The sequence below is a fragment of the Rhincodon typus genome, chromosome 48, assembly GCF_021869965.1.
Source record: "Rhincodon typus isolate 14 chromosome 48, sRhiTyp1.1, whole genome shotgun sequence".
Taxonomy (NCBI): Eukaryota; Metazoa; Chordata; class Chondrichthyes; order Orectolobiformes; family Rhincodontidae; genus Rhincodon; species Rhincodon typus.
Genome location: NC_063379.1, coordinates 1317359 through 1338602, shown reverse-complemented (window position 1 = coordinate 1338602; position 21244 = coordinate 1317359). Strand labels below are relative to the sequence as shown.

Sequence of the window (21244 nt, the reverse complement as noted above, 5' to 3'; positions counted from 1 at the left end):
AGGACCCACCTCAAAAAAATTGACCAACTTTGTAAGGAATGAGATCCCTCTGAGAAAGCCATGCTGACTATACCCGACTAATCCTTGCACCTTCTCATGGAAATAAATGCACTCCTTCAGAATTTTCTTCAACTATTTCCCTACACTAACGTGACACTCACTGTTCTGTCATTATCTGACTGTTCTGGTTATCTCTGTGAATATTCTGAAAAATTGAAACTGTATTAACAGTTCTTGAATTCTTTGGCAGTTTCCCCTTGGCTGAAGACGAATTTAAAAATTTGGGTCATTGCCCCATCAATCTCCGCTCCTGCCTCCCTAGCCGCCTGGGACACAATTTTTCCGGACCTAGAGATTTATCCACTGTTAAACCTGCAAACATCTCCAACACCTTCTCCTTTGTCAATTTTACTCAAGCTACTCACAGTCTCTTCCCTTTGGCTCCACACCATTATCACCATTCTCTTGGGTGACAACCGATATAAAATATTGATTCAAATCCCTACTCATGTCCTCTGGATCCACATGCAGATTGTAGGCCCCTCTCTTTCTCAGATTTTCCTCTTCTCCTTGAATTTATATTAGAATATTTTAGGATTTCCCTAAATTTAGTCACCAGGGATTTCTCATGCTCCCTGTTTGCTTTCCTAATTGCTTTCTTAATCATCACTCTGCAAATTCTGTACCCCATTAATGCCTCCACTAACTTGTTACCCTCGATTCTGTCATATGCTCCTATTTTGCTTCTTATCTCGTTCTGGATATCTCTGGTCATCCATGGTTCTTTGGGCTTGTTACAACTTCCTTTTACCCTGGGGAAACACGTTTGGCTTGTTCCCTCCCCATTTTCATTTTCAATGACCGTCCTCGGCTTTCCAATATATTGAGGATCATAGAGTCACAGAACACTGAAACAGATCCTTTTTTATAACTCGTCCACGCCTATCAGACATCCAAACCTGACCTGATCCAATATGCCAGTATTTCACCATTGTCCCTTCAAAGCCTTCCCATTCACATAACATATATATCACGTTGGAATGTATTAATTGCATCCGCCTGAAAACACTAACTCAGGCAGCTGGTTCCATACCACAATATCCTCTGCATGAAAATGTTGTCCGTTTTATCTCTTGCAAATCTTTCCCTCCTCACCTTAAACCCATTCCTCTTAGTTTTGTGCCATCCCATCCTAGGAAAAATAATATGAATGTGCCCTTCATGATTTTATACATGTCTTTCTGTTCACCCCTCAGACTTCGAAGCTGAAGGGACAAATGCCTCAATCTATTCAACCTTCACTTATATTTCGCGTCGCCTTGTTCCGCCAATGTCTTTATAAACCATTTTGCACCCTCTCAAGCGTCGTAATACTTCCCCAGCAGTATCTGTTATCAATCTACCTTGACCTGTTATTGCCTTATTTTGCTAAGATTTGCTTTACCTAATACAAATACTTCATTTTTTTTTATTATTTGCAACTTATCTGTTCCCTTCTACGTTATAATCCTAATTTGTGCAATGTTGTGTTTTCAATCACGAAAATGCTTCAGTACCATTACCTCAACCACGTGTCTGCCATCCTTCCCCATGAATTAGATTCAGAACAGTTCATTGGATCCTCCACAAATTTCATGAAAAAAAGGTCTCCTACACACATTAAAAAAAATATTCACTCCATCCAAGCCATTAACACTAATCCTGTCCTAGTTGGAGGTTAGATAGACCTTAGGTTTCAGGTAAAAGTTCGGCACAACATCGTGGCCTGAAGGGCCTGTACTGTGCTGTACTGTTCCATGTTCTATGTTCTATGTTCTAGTTAATGTGAGGAAAGTGAAATCAACTCCTATCATTAGCTGTTTGTTATTACTTCTACACACCTCTGCGAATAGTGCACAAATTTTCTCTTAAATTTCCAGCCCACTGTCTGGCATCTAAAGTAATGTTTCATGACACCTGCCTTCCCAGTGTATTTTTTTTTTAAACCGCTAACACTAAATTCATGCGTTCAACTCTGTTGCTGTTTAAATACCTAACTCTTTTCCTCTACCCTGATGCTTTCCTTTTTTTTTACGTGTAGTGAAGTATCTTTACCATATTCAATGAAATCTCATTTTCTTTCACTCCCTGGGGTTTCTTTTCTCCAAACTTACTATCCTTCACAGGTTGAAAGTGATATCGGCAGACAAACATTGACTTATAAGCTAGCCCATGACTGTCTATCATGTCAGCTGCTATTCTTGCAGTTTTATCTCTCTACGCTTCCACATGAGTTCACAATACTTCAGGAAGTCAAGGAGAAAGGGATACCGAATCGAAAATAAAAAATACTGTCAGCAGAAAGAGAACTCAAGTCCTTATGAATCAACAGCAGAAGGAGAGCACGAGCTCCATCTAAAGCATCAACACGCAACTGCAAAACCAACTGAAAGCAAAAATGAAGCCCTGGGACTACCTTTGTCGGACATTTCTTTTTAACTTATTTCAAATAAAAAAATCTCAGGATGACAAAGCAGTTTACCTTCTGCTTCTGAAGCAGACATTCCTAAGCCACTGTGGCAACAGCTCTCGGCAAGAGAATCAGCAAAGTACCAATCTCTCTCTTTAAGGCACTGTACCATCACACGCTCCTTCTTGATTTCTCTTCCCTTGATAAAATGGTTTGCCCCCTTTTTCTTCAGTTGTTTTAAGACTATTCCTATGATAGTAAACGCTTTTTAATCCGTTCAAGAAGCCTGATGAAAATGCCTTTCATTCTGGATAGTAGACACAAAACAACAATTCACCATATGTTGATCGAAACATCACGTACTTTTACTAATTATCTGATTGGTAGAGTATTGGGCATCACTACTTCAGCGAAGTACTCCAGACAGTATCGTAATTTAGTCAGGAGCTCAGACGGAACTAAAATGAAACTGAGTGAGGAACAGCGGTGATTGTCAAAACATAAAAGGTACGATGAAAGTTTCATATTTTAAAACCACAATGGCACTGAAAGTGGGTAAATCATTTCAGCAGGTTGAGAGCGTATCCCTCAATCTTTTGCAAGATTTAACTAAGGCTCAGCCAGTTGACAAAGTGAGCGAATTAAAGGCGTTACTGCCTGCCAACGCTAAGGTGGTGGAGATGATGGACGTATTGGCAAAGTATTTGGGATTGTTGAAAACACCAGAATGGCAGGGATCTCCAAGAAATGTGTCATCAGAGTCAGAATTACAGAATTCCTCCAGGACAGATAGAAACAATTTGGTCTTTTGAGTTTAGCATAGCTAAACTACTTAGTGTACACAGTCCTGACTGCTGAGTCGACTGCATCCCCAGAGAAGTGGGAAAATTGGAACTCCTCTTGGGAAATAATGCAGACCAACCAAACGAAATGTTATTGGGAGAGCACTTTAGGACCAGTGTCCATCAATCTATTAGTTTTAAAATAGCTATGCAGAAGGATAAGTCTGGTCCACAAGTTAAAGTTCGAAATTGGGGCAAGGCCAATTTTGATGGTATTAGACCAGAAACTTTAAATAGTTGATTGGAGGAGGCTGTTCACAATTAATTGGACAACTGGCAAGTGAGCGGCTTTCAAAAATAAGATAACAAGACTTTATAGGCAGCACGTTTCCATTAGAGTAAAGGTGAAAGCTGACAGAAAGGAACACTCTTTGACCATACATATTAAGACTGTTATCCAGAAAAGTAAGGAGACTAATATCAGGCATAGGCAGCTATGATCAAGTGAATCCAAAGAGGAATATAGAGGTGTAGAAGTACACTTCATGTGGAAATGAGGAGAGCGAAAAAGAGACATGAGACAGTTTTGAGAGATAAGGCGAAGGGAAATCCAAAGAGATCATCACAGCATATGAATGGAAAAGAGTAACTCGAAAGAGAACAGCGCCCCTTAAATATCAATGAGAACGTCTATATGTGGAACTGCAGGCGATGACATTGATCCTAAATTATATTTCTCGTCAATATTTTCCGGGGAGAATATAGAACATAGAACATAAAACAGTACAGCACAGTCCAGGTCCTTTGGCCCACGATGTTGTGCCGAAATTTTACCCTAATCCTAAGGTCTATATAACCTCCACTCCTATCTTATACTATATCCATGTGCTTATCTAATGGCCGCTTAAATGCCCCTAATGAGGACGAATCCATTACCCTCTCCGGCAATGCATTCCACATCCCTACCACTCTCTGAGTAGAGAACCTACCTCTGATGTCTCTCCTATACCTACCTCCACTTACTTTAAAACTATGTCTCCTCGTAATAGCTACCTCCACCCGAGGAAAAAAGTCTCTGGCTGTCCACTCTATCTATTCCTCTGATCGTTTTGTACACCTTTATCAAGTCACGTCGTTCTAAAGCGAAATGCTCTAGCTCTCTCAACCTTTCCTCGTAAGACCTTTCCTCCATTCCAGGCAACATCCTGGTAAATCTCCTCTGCACTTTTTCTTATGCTTCGACATCTTTCCTGTAATGAGGCGACTACAATTGGACACAATACTCCAGATGTTGCCGAGCCAGGGTTTTTATCGAATGACTTAGAAGTTGGGAACTCAGCGAAGTAAGTAGTAATGTCATCAGAAGAGTCCACATTACCGAAGAGGAGATGCTGTAGGTCTAAATATGCATAAGGGTAGTTAAATACCAGGGACTTGATCAAGTCTATCGCAGGAAATTTTTGGAAAAATGGGAAGAAATTTTGGCCACCTTGTAAGATAGTTGTCAGGTGCCAGAAGATTGGACAGTGACTAATGTTGAGCCGTTTTTCTCAGGAAGGTAATAGCCTAGTGATAGTATCACAGGACTGTTAATCCAGAGACCCAGGTAACGTTTTGGGGACCCTGGTTCAAATCCCATCTCGGAAAATTAATGCAATTGAATTCAAAGAAAATAAATCGGAATTTAGATTCTAACCATTACCAAGACTCCATTGCCAATGTTTGGTTTAAAAAAAAAGTCTAGTTCACTAATGTCCTTTAGGAAGGAAGCAGCCATCCTTATCTGGTCTGGCTGATATGTGAATCCAGACTGATGGCAATGTGATTGACACTTAACTGCCCTCTGGTCAATTAGGGATTGGCAATAAATGGTTCCTAGCCAGTGATGCACATATCCCGGTAATATATTAGGAAAAAAAATAAGAAAGTTTGCATGGTATATTAAAAAAAAGAAACTGCAGTGAATACAATGTCAGTTTGGTTAACTTATTGGAGGAATTTCTAACTCACAGGATCTGCATTTATTTGGAAAAGCAAGGACTGATTAAGGATGATCAACATGACTTGGTGCATGGGAAATCGTGTCTCACAAATTTGATTGACGTGTTTCAAGTCGTGAGCAAGATGATAGATGAAGGGACTGCAGTAGATTTTGCCTACATAATGTTTCAAAGTGCCTTAAAGAACATATCGCATGGTCATGTGGTTAGCAAGGTTAGATCACACGGGATCGATGAAAAGTTTGATAATTGGACAAACACTGCCTAGACAGAAGGTGGTCAAAGAGTGTTGTCTTTCAGGTCTGAGGTCTGTGTTCTGCAGTATGCCACAAACATCGGTATTGGGCCCACTGTCATTTGCATAAACGAATTGGAGGACATATGGAGGCAGAGCTCATAATTGTGTGGATGACACAAAAAATTGTGGTATGGTAGAGAGTGAAGAAAGTTATCGAAGAGTGCAATAAGGTCTTGATCTACTGGTGAAATGGGCTGCGGAGAGACATATGGAGTTTAATACAAAAATATGTGAGGTGTTTCTCTTTGCTCAGAAAAATAAGTTCAGGACTTTTACAACTAATGATAGTCTAATCGATCAGGGAGACATTGGGGTGCATGTCGATCCTTCCTTGAGAATAGTACCATAGGTAGACAGGATGATGAAGGAGTTTGGCACACCTGCCTTCAACTGTCATATCATTCAGTACAGGAGCTTGGTCATCATGTTGCGGCTCTTCAAGACATTGCGAAGGCCACCCTTTGATTCCACATACAATTCTGATCATCCAACCATTGGAAAGATTTTATTAAACAGGAAAGGGTGCAAAATAATTACAAAGATATTACTGAGCCTGAAAGATTTGAGTTATACAGAGAGGATACATAGACTGGGATTTCTTTCTTGGAGCGCAGGAGGTGAGGGACGACCTGATAAAGGTTTATAAAATCACGATGTGCATGGATAAGATGAATAGACCGGGTATTTTCTGCAAGTCTTAACGGCTGACGTTGAAAGGTGAGAGCGGAATGACTTGAAAGTGACCCGAGGAGCAATTTTTCATGCAGAGGGTGGTGCAGATATGAACGAGCTATCATACGAAGTGGGAGAGGTGGTTGATTTGACAGAACTTAACAGCTATATGGAAAGGAAAGGTTTAAAGGGATATATGCTCATCGAGGGAAATGGGACTGGTTCAGGTTAGAAACCCTGTTTGCATGAATGAATTGAGGCAAAGGGTAATTTAGCTTGGCCAAATCACCCAACCTGAACATATTTGGACACTGCGGGGAAACTGGAGCAAAACCAAGCAGATATGGGGTGAACATGCAAAATCCGCACTGACAGTCGCCTGAATACTGGGCCACCAGTGCAAACCACTGAGCCACCTTGGGCAGTTATAAGTCAAACACTTTGCTGAGGGTGTGGTGTCATGTGGAATGTTAGGACAGCAGTTTCCTTTCAAAAAGGGCATTTGTCAACATTGAGTTGCAGTAACAAAAAACTGAGTTTGTGATAGGAGTGATGCTGCTCACAACGGAAAACCATATATAAGTAATCAAACTTGCTCTTCTTTTCAAGGAAAGCCAGGAACATTGTCTAAGTTCCAAAAGGAAATATCTAAACTTGTGCAATCTCTTTGCAGAAAAGAATACAGGCGCCTTATTTGATTTATTTTGAAAAAGCAACAAAATAAATGAAGTGGTTGAAGGAAATCTGGGCATTGCTCTAATGAAACAGTAAGATTAGTGCAGCACTTTAAGATGTAATATTGACAGAAAACTACCGAATGAAAAAGAGTAGCTGTCGTCCTTAATATTGTTTTATAGTTTTGGGGGCATACGGTCTAAAGATTCGAAATTCAAGGAATCTTCTGGGCAGGACTATAGTGGAATTCATGGAGTTTTTTTTTTCAATGTCATTCGCAGGAAGTGGATATCGCTGAACAGGCCAACATATATTAGCCGTACATAATTGCTCAGAGGGCAGTTAAGATTCAACTACATTGCAGATGGTGTGGTATTACATGGAGACCATACCAAGTAAGGGCATCAGTCTCCTTCCCAAAAGAAAATTAGTGAACTAGTTGGGTTAACCCAAGAGAGGTCAGGGGCTTAATCCCAGCCAATTTTATATTACTGGTAAACAGTTCACAAACATTTTCACCAAGTCCTAAACAGCCACATTCCATGCCCCATGTAAAGTCACAGTGGTGCCAGTTTGCTCAGCAGATAACCATAAAATCTGCCTTAATTAGTTAACACTGGAACCATCCGTTTTATGCTTTTGTCTTTCTTTTAAGATTATTCCTGAAATATGTTTATCTTTCTGACGATGTGTGAATGGGGTAGTATTAACCAATATTGTGTTTGAATAATAGATATTAATTAGATTATCAACAAAGTTGCTTAAATTTGATTTTCTGAGGCTTCGGCATGACCAATGTTGTTTTATTTCCTTCTTGTTTTAACTGTAAACATCATGTCTGGTGTCGAATATTTAAATGAAAGCAACCATTGGGACAATTTTGATGTTCATTGAATGCATTAATTCTACTATCATGCAAATACAGGGATACGAAGGCTGACTTGTCTTTGCTTTCTGTCACTATGTTGGAACAATAAAATACATTAGTAGGCCATATATTTGTGTTCTTCTGCAAAGACTGCACTAAGAATGTGACTTAATGCCTGCAACAGTGGAAAAATAAGACCTGAAGGCAGAAGGAGATAATTCAACCAGACAGCCGACTCTGTTATTTAATCGGAATGTGATGATCTGATCACTTCACTTTTTTGCCCACTCTCTATAACCCTTCAATGTGTCATCAATTAGAAAGCTGCCAACCTTATCCCAAATTTATTAAATGCCATGGCAGCCACTGCCAAAGATCCGTGACAATTTGCAATAAATAATTTCTCCAGTAGCAGAGATTCAAATATTGTCTGTGAGAAGTGTTAACCAACCTGCAGCTAATGATTTGGCAGAATTGAATGTTGCGACTTTGCCTATAATCACAGCAAATTCAAATGAGGTTAAAGAGAGAAAAGTGCTATCAGAAAAGATTCCAGGCATTATTATTACGTGTGTGGTGCCCAGGGCAATGCAAAAGTAACGTCGATCGCTGGAAATGAAATTAATGAAACTCGCTGATATTCGGAATACCGACATTACCTTCAAAGTTGCACGCATTTCAAAAGAAGTGTGCACTATCTTGTTTAATTGAGCCTCAATAAGTAGATCTAAAGTTGAAAACAAGGTGACAATCAGCCAAACCTGATACTGTACGTGATAAAATTCTGTAATGTTGTTCCATTTAACATACAGATTCCAGTGGGGAACGGAAGATCTCCTCACAGGCCTGTAAACTCACAGTGGACAATTATTCATCAGGTAGTGGCACCAACGAGATAACGTAAAGTGTTGTTGAGTATAGCAGATGACGGTACAATTTGCAAAATATACCAATACAGAAAACTGAGACATTGGTCAAGGCAGCAACAACACACAAGCAACATAAAATCGAAGGAAGCTGAAGTTTTGGTTAGCACTTGGAACTATGTCAGAAGTGCGATTAAGGAGACTTGGCTGAAAGAGGGTCAGGATTGGCATCTGAATGTCCCAGTGGTTACATGATTCAGACGTGATCGAACGAGATGTAAAAGATGTGGACAAATACTGGCAAAGGAGTACCTAACAGCTGTATTGATGGAGGATGCATCAGAGGACTCATACAGTGATGCAATATGTGTAGAACTCAAGAATAGGGACTATGAAATTGCAGTGCTGGGGCCTCCCAACAGTCAACGGGAGGCAAAGGAGAAAATATGTAGTCAGATTTTGGAAAGATGTAAAAAGAGAGCAAAGTTATTTTGGTGGGTAATTGTAACTTCTCCTATATTGACTTGGACTCACGTTTTTGGAGGACTGATGGAGCAGAATTTGTACTAGCCTTTTAAGAGGGTTTCTTGACACTGTATATAAACAGTCCAATCGGTAAATGGGTTATGCTGGACCTAGTTTTGGAAAACGGGCCCGGCCAGTTAAGTGAAGTTTTAGTGGGGAGTATTTCAGGAGTCGTGACCATACTCATAGATCGGGATAACAAAAGTGCTCGGGTGAAGGTGTTTGATTTCGTCCAGGTGAACTAAAGAAACATTCGGCAGCAACTGGTGGATTGCAATTGTGGCCGGCTTTTTGAGGAGAAATCCATGCTGGACATATGGGAGTATTTCACACGGCAATTGATAAGAGTTCAGGAGTGGCACATCCTGCGAGAATGAAGGATAGCTTTGATGAGTTACATGAACCTTCGATGACCGATACGTTATAATCCTGGTTAAAAAGAACAAGTCAGCAGACATACAGTCTACTATGATGGGAACTGATGAAGCCCTTGACGTCTCTAATGAATGTGGAAAAGAAATTAAACAAGGAATTAGAAGGCCTAAGTGAATAAATACGGCATGATATGGATTCATATGGAGGCATAGGCAGAAAAATGGGAGATGGAGTTTATTGGGTAAAATATGAGGTGATGCATTTTGGAAGTTCAAATACAGGTTGAAATTATGCATAATAGCAGAACCATTAGACGTATTGTTCAGAGGAATCTGAGTGGTCAGGTCCACAGATAACTGAAGGTAGCAGTGCAGATTGGAAGGGGCATGCAGTATAATAAGTTATGTTGCAGCTTTGTAGAACTTTCTATGGCCACACTTGGAATATTGCATCCATTTATGGTCACCTCACTACTAGAAGGATGTGGATACTGTGAAAGGGTATGGAAAAGTTTTATCAGGATGTTGCCTGGTATGGGTTTTTTTTTAGCTCTGAAGAAAGTTTGGATAGATTGGGATGATTTTCACTGGAACGCAGGATGTTGAAGGGTGAACTGACAGAATTTCAAAAGATTGAAAATGGCAGGGATAGAATGTAAAGTTTGAGACTTTTTCACAGTTGGAAGGGGTCAATTACTAGAGGACACAGTAAGGTGCGTGGCGGGGTGGGGAGTTTAATAGATGTTTGAGGCAAGTTCTTCACACAAAGGGTGTTGAGTGCCTTGAATGCGCTGCTCGAGGAAGTGGTGGGAGCCACAAGAGCAGCATTCAAGAAGCATCTGAACTAATAGATGAATAGGAAGGGAAGAGGAATATGGTTCTTGTAAGTGAAGACAATTTCAAAGGAAAATGCATCAGTTCGCGCTTGGAGGTCGGTAGAGCCTGTTGCTGTACTGTAATGTTCTTTGTTGTTTGAAATAGGAACACGAGTTTGCCATTCAATGCGTCAGATCTGCTCCAGTGCTCACGAAGTTCTTGGCAAATGCTACACATCTTGCGTCCACTTCACCATCATTTCATTATAACCTTCGATTCACTTCCAGAACAAAACACAATTTATCTCAAATTTAAATGCACGGTAGGGCACAGCTCTTATCGCTCTCTGTAGCAAAGTGTTGATATGATTATCTATTTCGATATAAATACTTCTATGACACGGCACAACTAAAGTCAAAGGAAAATGGCCACAATAGGTAATGAAATACATCATTCTGGAATAAAGCACGGGTCAAATAAAAACTGTGTATAAGGCCATCAGAAGTAGGAACAGGAAAAATGACATTCAGGCCCTGGAGCTTGTTCCAATATTTATTCAAGTCAGTCTGATTTAACATTCGTTATGTCCACATCAATGCTCTTCCACATTGTCTTTGATTTTCATGCACATCAAGAATTCTATCCAACTTAGTCTTACATATGCGCAAGAACTTTACCTACACAGCTCTCTGTGGCATGTTCTAAAGAATTGTAACACTGTGTGAGAAGAATTTCCTCCTCATCTCGTTCTTAAATTAGCGCCAGTTTATTCTAAAATTGTCTCCACTGACAAGAGACTGTGCAATGAAGGAACTTATTCTCTGAGAATTTACTCTGCCAAGCTACTTTGGAATCCTATACGTCTCAATGATATCACCCTTAGATCTACTCTCTCCTTGTGTGGTTCCGAAATTAACAACTTTACAAAATACGGTTTAAGATTTACCATAATCATCAGAACTGAAAGAAAGCCAACACAATAATTGAGAACAATGACATTTTCCTGTTACTCTGTGCATTTGCCAAACATCTTGGTTCTGCAATGTTATTCCTTTTGTTTATTTTAGTGAAAGGTGTATCTGTTACTCAGCTGCGCTTTTTCCTCATGGACGAGTTGGGTGAAATGGAGCAGCAAAATTTCTTCTGTGAACGTAACACTGAAAATGTTGTGACATGTTTATTTTGTCCTCAACCAGGGACGTTTGCTCTATAAGAAGGGAATATTCACTGCTCTCTGGTGCTTTACAATTGAAAACGTGAATCAGGCATTGTTGTAAGAATGGCACTGCCAATAATTGTACAGATGAATTTAATTTACTACCCAATTCTCGCAGGCTTTGGCATTCCTGGTAAGTCAGTAATTTGGAAGTGTTAAACAGCATTGCTCTTGGCCTGTGACAAGCAATGTGCTGCAAGGTTAGTTTCGATATCTACTGTTGAGTATCATTTATTTCAACGATTTGAAAACATATGAAAGATGGTTAGTAAGTTGTTGGATGACACCAAAATTGGTATTACCGTGGAGAGTGAAGAAGGTTTTCTCTAATTACAAAGAGATCATAATCAACTTGACGAGAGGAAGGAGAAGTGACAGGTATTAAGACAAATGACAGGTATTGAATTCTATTCAGGCAAACCAGAGCAGGACTTACAGAGATAATGGTGGTGGAGTGTTGTTGAACAGGGTTACCTTGGGGTGCAGGAACACAATTCCTTGAAAGCGGAGTTGCATGCAGATAGGATGCGAGAAGACATTTGTTACGTTTGCCTTCGCTGGTTACTACATTACATGTAGACGTCATGCTGCATTTGTAAGAGACGTTGGTGAGCCACTATATGAAATGTTGTGCACAGTTCTGTTCGCTGTGCTGCAGGACGGAGCCTTTTAAACTGGAAATTGTGCATAGAAAACGAAGGATTTTGCTGATTTAGCTTGTGAGTTATATGGGGAGGCTGGTTAGTCTCGGACATTTCTTTCCCTGGAGCGTAGAATGCTGAGTTCTGACATTGCACTTTATTTAATTATTAAGGGCATCTAAACTGTAAATAGCAAAGTTCATTTTCCAAGACTGGGGATCTCCCAAATTAGAGGACATAGGTTTAAGTTGAGAGGGAAAAACTTAAAACGCAATTATTACACACCAAGGGCAGTGCATGCAAGGAATGAGCTACCAGAGGAAGTCTGGGTGATGTGCACAATTATAACATTATAAGACATTGGAAAAGTACATTAATAGGAAACATTTAGAGGGATATTGACCAAATGCTGGCAAAAGGGATTAGTTACCTGTGTGTTAACTTGTCGGCGTGAATGAGAACTCAGAATCCTTACAGAGTTGAAACAGGCCATTAGGCCCATTGAGTGGACACTGACCTTCTGAAAGCATCCCAATGTCCTATTCCTGCAATCCTGCATTCCCCAAGGCTAACCCATCGAAACTACACAACCTGAAACACCACGGGTAATTTTGTGTTGCCAAGCCACCTAAGTTGCACATCTTTGGACTATGGGAGGAAACCAGATCACTAGGCAGCATCCTGCACACACACAGGGAAAATGTACAAACTCCACACAGACAGTCGGCCGAGAGTGGAATTGAACCCTTCTTCCTCGCATTGTAAATCACTGAGCCACCAACCACAAAGCGTGTGTTCTGTACTGGATGATTATGTGACTCTATGGGTTTAATCATTGAATTGTCACAAAAGAGGATTCCACAGAGGATGTTTGACACCTTGTAACAGCTCATGTGGTATCTTCTGACAATATGCTTAGTGAATACGTATACATCCCTTAGAATCATAAAATAATTAGTAGCGCCAGTAAATTATTCAGCCCTTCATTAAGAAAAATAGAATCTCAGTTATGTGAGTTATGTTAATATACATTGGACCCTGCAGGAGGCTATCTGCATACACCAATGTCATTTGAAAACCAGGAAGGTGTAATTCCATGTGTCCATGGTGTTACAGTTTGTGGAAACAGCTTCTGTGTCCGGCTGTAACTCTTTTATTCTTTTTTTCTGATTTATTCAGTAAATACGTTTGTTTGTTTGCCTGTCTTTGTGTGAGAATCAAATGGGAAGAATCAAATAAGATTAGATTTAAATCTTTGCGAATATTCAGGTTACTTTGCCTTTTTAAAACTTTGCTCTGCTAAGGTAATATTCAGTCCCTTTCCTATGTTTCTTAAAAACCAATGATAATCTGATATTTCTGGTAATGGGGAATTATATGCTATTAGTCTGACATCAGTGGTAGGTTAAATGCTGGAGTCAATCATTAAGGATGTAATAAATGAGTTTTCAGAAAGCTGTGAATCAGACCTAGTCAGTATGGATGGAGTAAACGGAAATCATGCTTGACATCTCTTCTGGATTTTTTTTGTGTTTTGAGCATGCTACCAGTTGCTTGGAAAATGGTGAATCAGTTGACAATCTATATCTGGACTTTCAAAAGGTTTTTTTTTCTTTTTTTGCTAACTTTCCACACAAGAGATTAGTTTAAAAAAAAGAAAAAAAGAAAGCTCGTGGTATCAAAGGTAATACATTTACAAGGATAGACAAGTGGTCGGCAGACCGGAAACAGATTTTTGAAATAAGCAGGTCCTTCTGAGATTTCCAGACAGTGACGAGCGGGGTGCCATCGGGTTCAATACTGTGAACTCAGCTGCTCATAATGTACACATTCCCAACATGGACTAAGGAATTGAAAGTCTTATTTCCAAACTTGCAGATGACGCTGAGCTGGGTGGCAGTGTGTGCGGTGAGGGGAAATGCTGACAAGCTGCAGGGTGACTTCCAAAGACTGGCTGAGATGGCAAACACTTAGTAATTGCAACATAATGAGAATAAATGCGGGATTATCTTTTTTGGTCACAAAACATTATCCGAATGATTATTATCAGAATTATGGCAGTTTAGGAAAAGGTAAAGTGCAACGAGACTTAGGTGACATGGTGGTACAATCTTTGGAGGTTGGCATGTGGGTGCGGCAGGCAGTGAGGAAAGTTAATGGTATGCTCTCATTCAAAGCAAGAAGATTTGTGTAGCAGAGTAAAAATGTCCTGCTGCAGTTATACAGGGCTTTCTTATGGCCACACCTTAGTATTGTACGCAGTTTTGGTCTCCTAGTCTGAGGAAGGACAATGGTGTTTTTGAGGGAGTCCAGTGAAGGGTCACCAGACTGATTGCAAGCATGGCAATAATGACATATGAGGAAAGACTGGATCGACTGGTCTTGAACTCACTGGAATTTCGGAAAATGAGGGGCAATCTCAAAGAAACATATAGAATCCTAATGGAACTGGACAGGCTATATGTAGCAAAAAATATATATATTCTCGATGTTGGGTAAGCCCAGAACTAGCGGTTACAGTCGAAGTATAAGCAGAATGCCAATCACGACTGAGATGAGGAAGGATTTCTTCACTTGGAGAGTTGTGAACGTGGGCATTCCTCTCCCTGTGTCCAGATCTTTACATATATGCAAGAGGGATTTGGATGTGGCCCTTGTGGCGATAGGGAACAGGAGGATGGGGAGAGGGTGGGAATGGGACGCCGAAATTGCATGTTCAGCCATGATCGAATGGAATGGTGATGCAGGCTCGAATTCTGAATGGCCTACTACGGCATCTATTTTCTATGTTTCTATCGGTTTCACAAAAATTCTGGCATTGTTATTCGAAAATAAAGTTCGTTTGGAACCATCCTGGTCAAATTTTTGATCATTGAATAAAAATGTTGAGGCTGATTTGATTGTCAGTCTCCACTTCATATCTTTTTTTTTGTGTGCAGCACTTATTGCCAATCCATACTATCCCACAGGACACTTAACTGTCAACCACATCACTGTGGGTCTGGGGTCCGTATAGGCCAGACCATGTAAGCATGGCAATTTTCATTCCTGAAAGACATTAGTGAACAGTACTTCTACTATCAGTAACATTGATTTCTGAAGAAAGGTCCAGAACCGAAACGTCAGCTTTCATGCTCCTCTGATGCTGCTTGGCCTGCTGTGTTCATCCAGCTCTACACATTGTTATCACAGTGAACAGTATTGTCGTTTTTATATCAATTAACAAAATAATAATCAAGGCTCTTAAGTACAGATTTGTATTAAATTGAAGTTCAACCATCTGCTGTGGAGGAATTTGAAACTGGGTTCCCAGGGGATTACCTGGGCTTCTGAGTGAACAGTCCAGTGATAACACCAGGTGACAATCACCTGTTGCCGATATTAACAATATCTGCTAATGTATATATGCTTTATTCGATATAATATTTGAAACAACGTAGTTCGAGTAGGGTGGAATCAATGCAAACTTGCAGTCTCTCTATTCTGAATATTCTATAGTTATCACATGATGAAATTTACAAAAAAAATGTACATTTAATTAAGACTGTAACTATACAGAAGATTGAATAGTAATGCCATTGTGCATTTTGTCACAAACGTTCTCGATCTTTGTTTTCTGATGGATCCTGTTTTGTAACTTTTCTGCTTTTGACTCACAGCGAACCTGGTGACGATAATAATTCTCTCCAGGGGAAACTGCGGCATTTCTGATTGTACCTGTGCATACATGCAAGGCATGGCAGCAGCAGCTATTCTGATCATATTCTTCAATGTAACCGTGCATCACATTTTCCGTTTTCACTTTATACATTCCTTCTTCTCCTGCACTGGAGTTTGTAAGTTTATTATCTTCATGAATGCAGTCAGCCTGTACCTGGTAGTGTGGTTCACAGTCCTGTCCACACTTGATCGCTATGTCGCTATATGCTGTGAGAGGCTGAAAACAAAGTATTGCAGAGGGAGGACAGCGACTGCAGTTATAATGAGCATTAGTGTCTTAGTTTTCCTTGGTAACGTACCATATTGGTTTAGTTATGAATCTGAGAAAGTAATTGATCATTTACAATGGGGTTGCCGCCCCAAGGAGAACTTCTTCAATTCTCTAGCAGATGTAGCATTCTCTTGGTTACAAAGTGTTTGTGTAGTTTGTCTTCCATTTTCGTCGATTTTCGCGTTTAATTTATTGACAATCAGACGTATTGTAGTAGCCAATCGATCTCGCAGGAACATCCGGGGATGCAGTAGTGACAGTCAAAGAGACCCAGAGGTAGAAAATCGACGAAAATCCATTATTTTCCTCTTGACAATATCTGCCAATTTCATACTTCTGTGGCTGACAGCAATGGTGAGCTTTTCAGCAACAAGGATATCAAACACTGAAGATTTTCAAAGAGGTTATGCAGCTCCTGCCTACATTGCCACTGAAGCTGGTTACATGCTCATGTATTTCCATTCGTGTACAAATGTGTGCATTTATGCCGCCGTTCAAAGTAAATTCCGGCAAGAGCTGAAGAAAGTTTTGACATCTCCTTGGTCAGGTATTCTGAAGTTGGTTCTTCAAAAGGAAAGTTGAAAAGTATCATATTGTCTATCTCCTTGTGTTCTCAAGTGTCAACAAGTTCCCATATAGAAAAGTAAATATTTCAATTTCTTCAATTCAAATCAGAACGTTTCAAAAAAGAGTAATGAAGACTCTCTAATTATGTACTAATTTTCATGAAAAACATTTTACGCTTTTTGTGTCAGGCAAAAAAATTTTGAATTTTTTTGGTTGCTTGAGAAACATCAAGAACTTTTACAACGGCACTTGGAAGAGTCCACTCACAATAAACAAACTCCCATGGACATTTGGGAAATGAAAACACTTTATTAGATCTCTCTGCCATTCTGCACGGTCCAGACAGCTTCAAGTAGGTACAAAGAATAAAAGATAGAAATTAAAGAATTTGGTGTGCCAGGTGCAAAATCTCAGGTGGTCAAACTTTGTGAAGTTATGGATCCATTCTTGGAAGCGGGGAGATGATCCTACGGACTGGGATAAATCGCTTGGCCAGCCTGAGCTACTGGGTATCAGCCTTTATTTTAGTTGACTGCTCAAGGAGCATCATTGTAAACTGATGAGTTTGCGCTCGGATTTTAGGCTTTATTAATTGCTTGATCATAGTTAACATTTTATTAACCAAGTGGTAGTGAATTGTATGTACATTTTAACTAAATTGATAAAGTTAATGGTTAATTGAGACAGTTTTGACTCTTGTCCTCTTTACGCCGACTCAGTAACTGTTGCCAAGGGTGGTAACTGAACAATAAGTGGGATTAACAGGAAAGTAGCATTAAGTGAAAGCGAGTTTCAGGGGTCTGCTTCCGGGATAAAAGTTAGTAGAAACCCCAACATCATTGAGTCACAGTTTGATACTGGGAAATGTTAAATAGAAGAACCAATTTTCAGTGATGCACAGAACCTGCAGTCCCAGGTTCACACACGATTAACTTCTTCTACATCTGTCTTCAGAGAGCACGTTTTTTTTTTATTCACACTCCCCAGTTGAGGAAACAAGCCTTGTTCATATTGCTGTGTTGCTTGACTGTACAGCGATTGAAAGACCTTGTTTAATGGAATTCACAAAGATGTCAGTCCCAAGATGTGAAATCTCACAGTACACCCTATTTGTAGCAGTGTAGCAGTGGTGTTGTAACAGTTAAAGGATTTTTGTGAGATGGGGGGCATTGTTGGTAGGTTTTAAGAAGTCATACAAGAGGATGTTTATGCCAAAGACCCTCTTCACTACTGTACAAAGAGAAAATACAAATTTCAGGGACTTAGGCATATTACTAAAATAGAGAGGGCCGTATAATGGGGCGTGATTACACAAAACGATGAGATTTGTAAAATTGGATCAGATTATCGAACATCAGACATTTATTTTAAGGAAATCAAAAGAACTGCGAATGTTGTAAATCAGGAACAAAGACAAGGTTGCTGTAAAAGCTCAGCAGGTCTGGCAGCATCTGTGAAGACAAAAACCGAGTTAACGTTTCGGGTCTGGTGACACTTCCTCAGATCAGATCATCAAACCTGAAACTTTAATGCTGGTTTTATCTTCACATTTATTTTAAAGAGCTGGACTAGTTACCAAATATCGGACATTTTGCATCACTTTGTAAGTTTTGAATTTAGATTAAACAGATGGTATGGATTTTAGGGTCTGTTGAAATATACACAGATACAGCTGGGTGAAACAATGGATGAGATAAGGGGAATGTAAGTGATGTGTTATGGAATAGACACACGGCTCAAAAGAAATCAAGTAGGTCGCAGAGACGGTAACATTGACCTTATTTTCACGCCTGCACATTGTTGGATTCTAGCTGTGATTTGATTGGTCAGACTGTTGGGCATTAAGAAAAGCACACTCGACTCGTATACCAGAATTCCAAAAAGAAATAACAACAAAAAATAATTTACACAACTTTAAATCTATAAAAATGTTTACCAAAATGCTATTTTTTTTTGAAATACGACTCATCAACTGTTCCAATATTGCAGCGTCCCATAAACACACGCTTGAGAAAATCAAATTCAGCAAACTAGATTGCCCTCACTTGCTAACTTCTCCTGCACAGAAGAAAGAACATGGACAGGATGAATCCAGCAGCAGAGACAGAACTCAAGTTTTCACAGTAACTAAGAGATAGACATAGGAATATAGAGAAAGGGATGGGGATGGGGGTAGGGTTAAGGTCTTTGGTGAGCAGCTAAAACTGCAAAAAAAAACTCAACTTCAGAAACTGTGAGCCTGTCTCCGCCCTCAGGTCACCTTTCGTACATTTTTGTTTTAATGACGAAGTGTAGATATCGCAGTTCCACATTTACAACACACCTTTTTAAGAAAAATAACGAAGAGGGAGTACCTCCTAAAGGCACATCTCATCTTAGATTTTCGGGGCAAACTTAGAGTCAACTGTAGGAGAACAAGTTTGGATACAATTCAAAGATGATAAATCCTCATCAATTGATTTTAAATAGGGATGATTTTTCAAGAATGAAATGTTCTGTTATAGAAGCTAAAGATCACAGTGATCAACTTGGAATTTGTTGAAAGCGGTGTTGTTTATCTCAATCAGATAATGGCTGGTTTGTAAAACAGAGTGACACTAACAGTGTTGTTTCATTTGCCTTGCCAGCTGCGGTTAACGAGAATGTCCAGCCTTTTCACCCATACGCCATGGCGATGGCATGGGGGTTCCTGATTTGAACCTTAACACCAGTTGTCTCTTTGCAATGGCAGATTGTTGCTGAGAGATTATGGTGAGATCAGGATAAAGCGATATTTGTGAATGATTGTGTAAGGTCAGCAGAGATTCAGATGATCTCTCCTGACGAGAGGAGAAAACGTTATTGACAGCTTGAGTGCAATTAACTACTCAATCCAAAACTGTAGAACTCACAATTGTCGATTAAATGTTTCTAGCAACAAATTAGGTAAGAAAGGCACACAACATTCAAGGCTACATTAGTTTCAGGTAGTTATAATTTCAACCAACATGCGGGCTATTCAAGGAGGCATTAGTTTAACGATTCAGACAGATACAAAAAAAAAGCTCCTCTTTGCTTTCTTCATGATCATCCATTGGGTCAGCAGGAAACACAGAGTAACTCCTGAACATGCCGACAGACCACCTTGAACATAATTTATTCACATCCTTCACATGGAAAATTCATTTCTGAGCGGAGTTTCATTCCCAATATTTATTGAGGACTACACACATTATTTATCCAGATTCATTCACTATCGATACAGAACACAAATACACTTTCACCATCATCCGTAATTTCGTTTTGCTTATCAATAAGACATCAAAACACTCTGCACACATGCCACACATCCACATAACCACAACAGACGTGCAATGCAACGACATTGATGTGCACATATCATTAAATACTCCAAAGGTCCTCATACAGCAACTTTCAAAAGCATACACAGTTTCAACGTGAAAGGACAAGGGCATTAAATACATGAAAACACCATCGTTGACATGTTTCCCTCCGAGCGACATTGTAGCTCGAATCAGAGCAGGTGGACTATTCCAGTTCACCACGACCTTGTTAAGGGGCAAGTACGGATGGGCAATAAATGCTGACCAGGCCAGCGAAGGGTACATGCCACAAATGAAAAAGAAACAAATAGCATAAATGAAAGAAAAACAGAGAGCTGGTTGAAATACTCATCCATTCTCATCTACTAATTGACCACAATGCAAACTAGTCATCAAATTTATCCATGAGCCACTCATAACTTAAATGCTGTAATTCACTTAACTATTTAACGGATTAATCCATTTCAGAATGTCTTACAACATTCACTTATTCTGACATTTCTCACTTGGGAGAATACATCTATAATTACATTAACTTCTTCCAGTGATTTGTGTTAACCTTCTATTTAATGTTTCAAATTAGAAACATCGTTTGAATATGCACTGTTTTCCCCAGTTAATAACTGGAATATTCCCATTTCCTACTATTACTTTCAGGGCATTTCATCATTAGTTCAACATAGCACGTAAGAAACAAAAACAGAAATGTCTGGAGAAAGTTGAGAAGTCTGGCAGAATCTATTGATAGAAAACAGAGGTAAAGTTTCAAGTCAACTGACATTTCTTCAGAACTGAGTACTCCAAACAGCTAAAACTGGGTAAGTTTGAAACTTACATTAATCTCACCAACTTTTACAAATGCTGCATGGAAAGAATTCTATCTGGCTGCATCACGACTTGTATGGCAACGGCTATGCCCTGAACCGTATAAGGCTACAGGAGGTTGGGAACACAGCCCAGTTTGTCAACAGGTGCCGTTCCATCCGTGGACTACAATAAATCAAATCAAATCACGTCCAACTGTCTGTCTTTTCCACATAATCCTGTACAGCTGCTGACCAAGATCTAGCTGTCTCACACTTAAATATAAATAGTGGCTTTGCCCCCATTGCTCTGTGTGGTAAGGAATTCCAAAGATGCACAACCTTTTGAGAGAAGAAATTCGTCCTTAAGTTTTTGTT

General features: G+C 39.7%; 1 protein-coding gene across 1 annotated transcript; it reads left to right on the top strand.

Annotated features, from left to right (window-relative positions):
* Window positions 1-8937: 8937 nt before the first annotated feature.
* On the top strand, window positions 8938-16755 carry LOC125487994 (probable G-protein coupled receptor 139). The gene is made up of 3 exons (XM_048620736.1): window positions 8938-9079; window positions 11393-11476; window positions 15842-16755. The coding sequence occupies exons 1-3, from the start codon at window positions 8938-8940 to the stop codon at window positions 16753-16755; spliced, it is 1140 nt and encodes a 379-aa protein (XP_048476693.1).
* The last annotated feature ends 4489 nt before the right edge of the window (window positions 16756-21244 follow it).

Excerpts from the sequence above, each read along its gene's own strand:
- LOC125487994 (XM_048620736.1), top strand. The coding sequence starts at position 8,938 with ATGGAGGATGCATCAGAGGACTCATACAGTGATGCAATATGTGTAGAA. Across the intron at positions 9,080-11,392 it reads TAGTCAGATTTTGGAAAGAT|TGAAAGGTGTATCTGTTACT; the intron begins GTAAAAAGAGAG and ends TGTTTATTTTAG. Across the intron at positions 11,477-15,841 it reads GCAAAATTTCTTCTGTGAAC|CGAACCTGGTGACGATAATA; the intron begins GTAACACTGAAA and ends TTTGACTCACAG.